Source organism: Buteo buteo, chromosome 19, assembly GCF_964188355.1.
Source record: "Buteo buteo chromosome 19, bButBut1.hap1.1, whole genome shotgun sequence".
Lineage (NCBI taxonomy): Eukaryota > Metazoa > Chordata > Aves > Accipitriformes > Accipitridae > Buteo > Buteo buteo.
This window is the reverse complement of record NC_134189.1, coordinates 25316858-25326143: the sequence shown is the minus strand read 5'-3', so window position 1 is coordinate 25326143 and position 9286 is coordinate 25316858. Positions and strand designations below refer to the sequence as shown.

General features: G+C 51.1%; 2 protein-coding genes across 2 annotated transcripts; both read right to left on the bottom strand.

Moving 5' to 3' along the window:
• Window positions 1–2945: 2945 nt before the first annotated feature.
• Window positions 2946–4190, bottom strand: LOC142041921 (putative G-protein coupled receptor 19). Its single transcript, XM_075051172.1, has one exon. It carries the CDS (start codon window positions 4188–4190, stop codon window positions 2946–2948), a length of 1245 nt encoding a protein of 414 aa, XP_074907273.1.
• Window positions 4191–7466: 3276 nt separating this feature from the next.
• LOC142041923 (putative G-protein coupled receptor 19) lies at window positions 7467–8711 on the bottom strand. Its single transcript, XM_075051174.1, has one exon. The coding sequence runs from the start codon at window positions 8709–8711 to the stop codon at window positions 7467–7469; it is 1245 nt and encodes a 414-aa protein (XP_074907275.1).
• Window positions 8712–9286: the final 575 nt, after the last annotated feature.

The following is a 9286-nucleotide window of genomic DNA, read 5'->3' as shown; positions in this document are numbered from 1 at the left end:
GGTGGTTTAAGAAAGCCAACCTCCAGTCTTTGCTCATGGTCACAGGGCCAGTTAGCCCTGTGATTTCAGGGCAGAACTGCCAACTGTTTCAACCTAGGGACATTGTGTCCCTAGCTGTGTCATGGCAGTCCTGGACTTTTCCTTGCCAGCTTGTGTAGTTGTACAACTTCTGAGAGGTGGAGAAATGCTGTTGAGTTCACAAGAGGCAAAGTTGCACAGAAATCTGTGATTTCACACCCACTGGTGTGTTCTTTGGGCTTTGTGTGTGAAATGACATCTGGCAGACTGTGGGTCTGCAACATGGTGCTAGTGCCTTAGGGGTGGACTACCTTTCTCCCTCCCTTCTGTTTCAGCAGTGGAGCAAGTCTGAAGGTAGCAGCTCCTGCACGTGATGGCTGCAGCAGTATTTTCCTTCGGGATCCACAATGGTCTGACTCCTGCTCCTCATCTGTGGGCTGGAAGCTGGCTGTGCACAGGCAGCATCCACTGGAACATCTTTGGGGTCTGTCTGTACAAGGGCTCACCATCTACAGCCTCTCTGGATACACCTCAACAGGACAGTGACTGTTACGGTCTGTCCTGCCCTTGATGCCTAGATAACAAGGCCGCCTCATGCACTCCCATTCACATAGACTTGAAGGAACAAGTGTCCTGGGTCCCTCTGGACTCAGACCTAGTGGGAGGTGGGTAACCATGACCCTGTGGTCCTCTACAACCTCAGGGCTCATTCTGTTCAGTCTTGTTTCTTTAATAAAACTACTAACGAGAAGAACAACTGTTGGGTTTCAGTCTTGCAACCCAACATTAAAAATAACATTGCAAAGTTGACCTGGCTTGCTTACCCTAGCTCTGATTTTACTGTCTCAGAGGTAATTAAGTGGCGAAGAAAAACTAAGCATACAGTGATGTTTCAGGGAGAAACAACCTGCTCGGAACATGAACAATGCAGAAAATTGGTCTTGTCTCATTTTCAAGGTCCTCTCTCCTCCCAATTCATGGGAGTTTTTGCTAACGGTCTTAATGAGAAATACCAGATACTTATTTAATGGGGATTTCTGAATTTGTGAAATACATACTGGAAGTGTTCCTGCAGTTAGTAAGGGTTCTTACAACCATACTTCATATGGTAGAGGAGGAAGAAGGAAGTTTTCTACCACACATGCAGGAATATTTCTCAACAAAGGAGTTTCCCCACCCACAATGCCAGCATGAGAGTCTCGTCAGAGGATGTCAGCTTGGGGCTCCACCACACGTGTGCTTCTGCTCCCTGCTGATGGGAAAGGGAGATACTCAAGTGTGTTTAATACACCCTGTAGTACTCACTTCTCTTGTTCTATTAACTTTCATTACTGCAGCACTTCCAGGCCCCAGGCATGAACAGGAACCCAGCTGTGCCACATTTGCTCTGAAAGCAGAAGGAAAAGATAATCCTTCTCTGAGGAGGTTGTGGATGAGGATGTCTCTTTCAAACATACAGCGGGGAGCTTAAGATTTTGAAATAGGAGTATATGGAGGGATAGCTGACACCTGCACAGTCTTCTATTGCCTAGTTTAATGCCTAGGATCAAAGTGTCCACAATGCTTTTAGGATGACTTGAGTGTGAAATAGCTGCTGATAGTTTGAACTTGAGGATGCTTGGCCATGCCCTGGCTGCTACATCAAGGTGCTCCAAGGAGAGCCTGGTCTGGAGCTGGTTCTGTGCAAGAAATGACTGAGTGGGATGAGACTTTAGTCCAGAAAAGAAATAACTGAAATAATATGTGATAGAGGTTTATAAACCCAAGACTGGCAAAGGAAGAGTGGGTGGGGATCAACTATTCACCATCTACTGACTTTGTCAGAGCTAGTTGAGAAGTAAATAGAGAATAGGAAGCAAGTGCTTGAGATCCTCAGCTGAAAAGAGGTCAAATCCCTGATTCTCAGGCAAAACTCTCCTGAAATCCCCTCAGATAGGGCCTGAGCAAGCAGGGTGGGCCTTCTTGTCCAGTTTTTGGGACTTTGTGACTAGGCCCATTCTCGATCTGGTCCAGATTTACTGAATGGCACCACTTTTAGGCAGCTACCCTGTGAAGGGTGTTAATTCTTAGCAGTGACTGCTGGAGGCTGGAATGAGGTGTCAGTAGAGTAAGTGCTCTGTAGCTTCCCTGCTTCCTACCCTGCTTCCTACGCTCTGTTCTCAAATACCAGCTGATGGCTATGGTCAATGATAGGATACTGGGATGGACGGAACTCAGGTCTGGGCCCTGCGGGACTCTCCTGTCAACACTGTAGAAAAGACAACATGGAAAGTTTCCTGGCAAGGGGTGCAGCAGCCTGGGCTGGACCTTCCATGGCTGCAGCTCACAGGAACACATGGATCCAGCAGAGTAAAGGGAATTCACCAAGTGGACGCTAGTTCTGACTTCATTTTGTGGATGAATACTTAACTGAGTTTTCTGATGGTGTGCTACTGTACTTCTGGACAATATTATGGAAATTAAGAAAAGAAATCAATATTTCACACACAGAATCTGTCCAGTTCTAATTAATGAGGTTAATAACTGAAAAAAAAAACAAAAAAGAAAAAAAGACTGTTTCGAAAGTATACATGGCTTTGGGTGGTTTTATGCATTTATACATCATAGCCCATGCACACGGATCAAAAACAAGCAGTGTTTTCCGCTTCCCTTTTCCCCCTACATTTAGAGAGTGTAAGAACTTTTGTTCTGTTTGGTGAAAAGGTTATGCTCGTGCTTCAGGGAGAGCGGTTCCAAAAAGCAGGACGTAACTGAACTGAAACGAAATAGACTGGACGCATCAAAATCAAGGCATTTAATAAAACGAAACATCTTTTTTTCTTCCCTGAAAGCTACGTGAAAAACACCTAAATAAATGTTAGTTCAAAACTGAGAGAAAGCTCGTTGTTCTGGGGGGACGTCGGAATGTTTCAAAGCAATGAAGCCAACTAGACAAACGTATTTGGGGGATTGGATTGAATGGGCCAGGCAAGCTTTTTTTCCTTTGCTTCTCTGTTAAAAGCATCATAGATGGAATCTTTGGTGACATTTTTTGCTGGAGCTGCCATATCTGCGATCCCAACGTGATTTTTTTTGGCTATCCTGGAACTGGTGGTGATGGTGTATGCGTTGCTTCTGTAGTATTTCATGGCGGACATGCAACAAATTTCTTTCATCCCTCTTGTGAAGTTGGCATTATAGACGGAGTAGAGGGTTGGCTTGGAGGCTGAAGAGCTGAAAGAAACCCAGGTGACGGCCAGGAAAAGCAAGGTGCTCTTTCTGTAGTCTGTTTCCTGCGGGTGCCACAGCTGTGCCACGTAGAAAGGGAGCCAGGACAGGAGGAAGACCGAGTTGAGCGTTAAGAACATCTTGATGGTTTTCACTTTTGTTCTTGGGACAATATTCACCGTCCTCCTGACAGTCCTGCCGTCGGTGCCTATTCTCCAAATGTACGTGATGACCTTCTGGTAGAAGAGGAGGATGAGGATGGAAGGGATCAGAAAGCCCAGCAAGAGGTGGATGGCACCGTAGAGGGCTCCTTCCCAAGAACCGGGGAGGAAGAAGTTGCAGTGGTCGTCGCTGTTGGAGCCGTAGAAGAAGAAAGCCGGTGATGCCAATCCGGCGTCAAAGAGCCAGGAGGCCAGGATCATTTTCTTGGCTTTCTCCCTGGACACTTTGAAGCTCAGGGGGTAGAGGATGGTGTAGAATCGATCCACACATATGGAGAGGAGCACGTACATCTGGACGCCAGGGGTGAGGTACTGTACGTACCTCACCAGCTTGCACATGGCGTTCCCCAGCACCCACCTGCCGTAGGTGAACTGAAGCAGCACGAAGGGCACGCTTGCGACACTGATGAGAAGGTCTGCGCAAGCCAGGGAGACGACAAAATAGTTGGTGGTGGATTGCGTCCTCCTGCTCCTGTGGATTACTAAGCAGACGAGGGAGTTTCCAAAGACGGAGACCAGCCACAACGCTCCCAAAACCATGCTGGCTGCCGCAATTTCCCCCATCCTCAGCTGATACTGCAAGACAGTGTGGTTCCTGCTTGAGGGGGGTCCTATGGGTGACTCGGTCAGCCCGTGGCCAGCAGGAGGGGTGGAGGTTTCGGGGTAGCTCTTGTTCTGCAGCAGGAGCAAGAAGGCAGGGAGAACAAAAGGAGCGCTGCTGTTATCCATGCTGTGGACAAACATGGCCAGGTCTTTTGCTCAGGCTGCATAAAGAGAGGAGAGAAAAGGTGCTGTTGAACAAGTATGTGCGAAAAACCTACCTCAGCCAAGGAAAGGTGATTTTAAGTCGTATACGTGCTACTGAAAGTAGCAGGTTTCAGAGAAGCGGTCCGAAATCTACGGTGAGACTGTCTGGTACAGCAGAGGCCGTGAAGGTTCCTGCGGATTTTGGTTCCTGGTCTGAGTATTTCAGGACAGGCATTTCTGTCCTCTGAAAGAGAAATGCCCCTTTCACAGCGAGAGCCTGGGGTGCAGTTTCACCAATGCTGGTGACCTGCAAAGCAAGTGAGCGGCATATGCCCCACCGAGCCCAGAAACGAGTGTCCGTGGGGGTGGCAAAACCCCAGACCATCAGTGTCCCTGCTCCCTCGACCGGACATAAATGCGTCAAGTCGCGAGACAAGGGAGGTGTTTCTTCTACCGAGAGGTGGACTGGGAAGTCGTATGTTCCAGGGTAAGGACATCTACATTGATGAGGATACTAGCAGCCCAACCCTGCTCCCATCGGATCGTTAGTCACTTTGGTGTTAATATCCCTCCTATCCCTGAATCTTTGTGTTTCTGGAGGTCATTTTGGTAGGTAAGCGAGGTCTGGCTTTGAAGGCGAAGGGAAGATGAGCACAGCGGAAGGACAGGCAGCGAGCTGGGTGGGTGCTCCTCACCATGAATGCTCCTCAGCCCTCCCACAGCGAGGAAATTTTCATCAAGAGTGGGACATTGGATACCTTAAAGCGTCTGCCCTGAGCATCAACGCTGTCCCCGCAGGTCTTTTTGCCTCTGAAGTTAGCCGCCCCATCGAGGGCAGCATTTCCCTCTGTCACCCTGCGAACAAGGTGGCACGACAACCTCCTCCCCAAAGCCGCAGGAGACTTTTTTCTCCACGGCAGAGTTTTGATTGGGAAGGGAGACTCTGGGGGAGGAGGGCAATGTCCTTGTCCAGCTGAGATGTGGGGGGATTTGCAGCCGCAGAGCCTCGGGTTGTGTCGGTAGAGCTGTCGCTACTAGATGCGACTGCCGTGTCAGCCGTCGAGGCTCTCTGTGCGCTGGAGAAAAGCCGGGGAGAGGGTCGATGTCCTTACCTTGGTCAGGGAGCTCCCAAGCAGCAAGTGTGACTCTTGACAGCTCACCCTGTCGAGGCCGGCTGCCGAGCGAAGCCCGTCCTCCACCGAGCTGCAGGTTCTGCAGGTCTGTGGGTGAGCCAAGGGGCAACTGAAGGGTTGCCCTGAGCAACTGACCCCAACACAGAACACGGAACCTCTGCCCACGGAACCTCTGCCCACGGAACCTCTGCCCACGGAACCTCTGCCCTCTTGCCCAGCTCTGGGAAGGGACCCAGTCGCCTTGTCTGGGCCTTGGGATGTGCCAAATTTCTAAGCTCAGCAATGCTCCGTCGACACGACCTGCGGGTTTGCAGGGGTGTGGGGGTTGCCAGCCGAGTCCAAACCCTGCTGTTCTTTTTCAACAGGAATGGCTCAGCTTGCAGTCCCCCCTTTCTCCTTTTCCTTCCCAGCAGGTCCCCTGCTTTGCTTGCCAGACCCTTGCTTGCACTCCTTCCTCCTTCTGTCTGTCCCCCGTACAGACATTGCCTTGCCTGGGCACTGGTGACACATAGCCTTCACGGCTCTGAGGCCAGGTAGTGGACGTCACCAAATCGGTGAGCACGAGGCAAGAAGGGAGCTTGGAACTGGCTTTAAAGGAGACAGAGAGAGACAGAGAGAGAGATAGATAGATAGATAGATAGATGGATGATGGCTGTGTTTGTTAGCTGCCCAACAGCTCCCTAGGACAGGTGGATAGTAGTTGGGCTTGGGGGCCCTCAGTGTTTACCTCCCGAAAGCAGCACAGAGCAGTCATCCAGCATGAACTCTCACTGCTGCTGGCTACAACGCCTCCCCTAATGCTAACGGGGTCAGCCATGTGTCTCCTTTGTAGACGGTGCTTTTCACCCACCTGGCCGCTCGAGTGACCTCTGTATTTCTGAGCTAGCCCTGAAATAGAGCTGCTGGGACCTGCCAGCGTTGTTCCCTCATCCTCCTGATAGGAGTAGACCTACATCCCCTGTGGAGCAAGCCAAAGTCGCCTCCCGAGTAAAGTCTTCAAGCTGGTGGGCCCAAGGTATGCATGCCCACGAGGCAGAGGTGCCTACCCCCTTGTTCAGCTGGGACGTAGGGCTTGCCACCAGGACCGAAGCCCCGGCCGGTCCCGCTGGGTTGTTTTCTCACTGCGCTGGCAGAGACACAGCAGCAGGAGCCGGCTGCACCTGCAGGCACCGCTCCCTGCCAGCTTGTCTCCTCTGGGACGCCTGTTGGGACCTCTTCAAGCACGCACCCGTGGAGGATGCTGCCAGGCGAGCGTGTGAGCGCAGAGCTGGTTTTCCTGCTCCTGCCTGGCCAAAAGCACAGCTTTCTGCAGGTGCCACAGGCGTACCTGAGAAGAAGGGGCTCAGGCCAGGAGACAGACGAAATGTAAGAGGTGGAGGAGTCCCTGGGTGCCTGCTAGAGCCGTGGCCCCTTTTCCTTTTGATGAGCAGGTCTTCTCGCAGGCGGTGCCCACCGCTGGCTTCTGGGTGGGTGCAGCAGGCTGGGTGTAGAAGCAGCTCGAGAGGAGGCGGGGAGGGCCAGACCAAGGGGAGGACTTTTCTTGGGCGGTTTGGCCCACGAGACCTCTGGAGAGGCTCAGCGAGGAAGATGCCAAAGCGTTCAGTGCTGGCCTGATGCTGACCCTACTAGGGCAGTGGGAATTTTAGCCCTGATGTCAGTGGTCTCAGGGTTAGGGCAGCAATGCCCACGTACGGACATGTTACCCTTGGGGTCTGAACAAGGAGGAAAACCCCGGTGCGAGGATATTCACGGGGACCTAATGAAAGGAAGTAGAGATGGCTTTGGGTGGATTTATGCATTATTTATGCCTTACACCGTGGCCCATGTGCAAGGACGAGAAACAAGCAGTGTTTTCCGCTTCCCTTTTCCCCCTACATTTAGAGAGTGTAAGAACTTTTGTTCTGTTTGGTGAAAAGGTTATGCTCGTGCTTCAGGGAGAGCGGTTCCAAAAAGCAGGACGTAACTGAACTGAAACGAAATAGACTGGACGCATCAAAATCAAGGCATTTAATAAAATAAACCATCTTTTTTTCTTCCCTAAAAGTTGTGTTAAAAATACGTAAATATACCTTGGTTCAAAACTGAGAGAAAGCTCGTTGTTCTGGGGGGACGTCGGAATGTTTCAAAGCAATGAAGCCAACTAGACAAACGTATTTGGGGGATTGGATTGAATGGGCCAGGCAAGCTTTTTTTCCTTTGCTTCTCTGTGAAAAGCATCATAGATGGAATCTTTGGTGACATTTTTTGCTGGAGCTGCCATATCTGCGATCCCAACGTGATTTTTTTTGGCTATCCTGGAACTGGTGGTGATGGTGTATGCGTTGCTTCTGTAGTATTTCATGGCGGACATGCAACAAATTTCTTTCATCCCTCTTCTGAAGTTGGCATTATAGACGGAGTAGAGGGTTGGCTTGGAGGCTGAAGAGCTGAAAGAAACCCAGGTGACGGCCAGGAAAAGCAAGGTGCTCTTTCTGTAGTCTGTTTCCTGCGGGTGCCACAGCTGTGCCACGTAGAAAGGGAGCCAGGACAGGAGGAAGACCGAGTTGAGCGTTAAGAACATCTTGATGGTTTTCACTTTTGTTCTTGGGACAATATTCACCGTCCTCCTGACAGTCCTGCCGTCGGTGCCTATTCTCCAAATGTACGTGATGACCTTCTGGTAGAAGAGGAGGATGAGGATGGAAGGGATCAGAAAGCCCAGCAAGAGGTGGATGGCACCGTAGAGGGCTCCTTCCCAAGAACCGGGGAGGAAGAAGTTGCAGTGGTCGTCGCTGTTGGAGCCGTAGAAGAAGAAAGCCGGTGATGCCAATCCGGCGTCAAAGAGCCAGGAGGCCAGGATCATTTTCTTGGCTTTCTCCCTGGACACTTTGAAGCTCAGGGGGTAGAGGATGGTGTAGAATCGATCCACACATATGGAGAGGAGCACGTACATCTGGACGCCAGGGGTGAGGTACTGTACGTACCTCACCAGCTTGCACATGGCGTTCCCCAGCACCCACCTGCCGTAGGTGAACTGAAGCAGCACGAAGGGCACGCTTGCGACACTGATGAGAAGGTCTGCGCAAGCCAGGGAGACGACAAAATAGTCGGTGGTGGATTGCATCCTCCTGCTCCTGTGGATCGCTAAGCAGACGAGGGAGTTTCCAAAGACGGAGACCAGCCACAACGCTCCCAAAACCATGCTGGCTGCCGCAATTTCCCCCATCCTCAGCTGATACTGCAAGACAGTGTGGTTCCTGCTTGAGGGGGGTCCTATGGGTGACTCGGTCAGCCCGTGGCCAGCAGGAGGGGTGGAGGTTTCGGGGTAGCTCTTGTTCTGCAGCAGGAGCAAGAAGGTAGGGAGAACAAAAGGAGCGCTGCTGTTATCCATGCTGTGGACAAACATGGCCAGGTCTTTTGCTCAGGCTGCATAAAGAGAGGAGAGAAAAGGTGCTGTTGAACAAGTATGTGCGAAAAACCTACCTCAGCCAAGGAAAGGTGATTTTAAGTCGTATACGTGCTACTGAAAGTAGCAGGTTTCAGAGAAGCGGTCCGAAATCTACGGTGAGACTGTCTGGTACAGCAGAGGCCGTGAAGGTTCCTGCGGATTTTGGTTCCTGGTCTGAGTATTTCAGGACAGGCATTTCTGTCCTCTGAAAGAGAAATGCCCCTTTCACAGCGAGAGCCTGGGGTGCAGTTTCACCAATGCTGGTGACCTGCAAAGCGAGTGAGCGGCATATGCCCCACCGAGCCCAGAAACGAGTGTCCGTGGGGGTGGCAAAACCCCAGACCATCAGTGTCCCTGCTCCCTCGACCGGACATAAATGCGTCAAGTCGCGAGACAAGGGAGGTGTTTCTTCTACCGAGAGGTGGACTGGGAAGTCGTATGTTCCAGGGTAAGGACATCTACATTGATGAGGATACTAGCAGCCCAACTCTGCTCCCATCGGATCGTTAGTCACTTTGGTGTTAATATCCCTC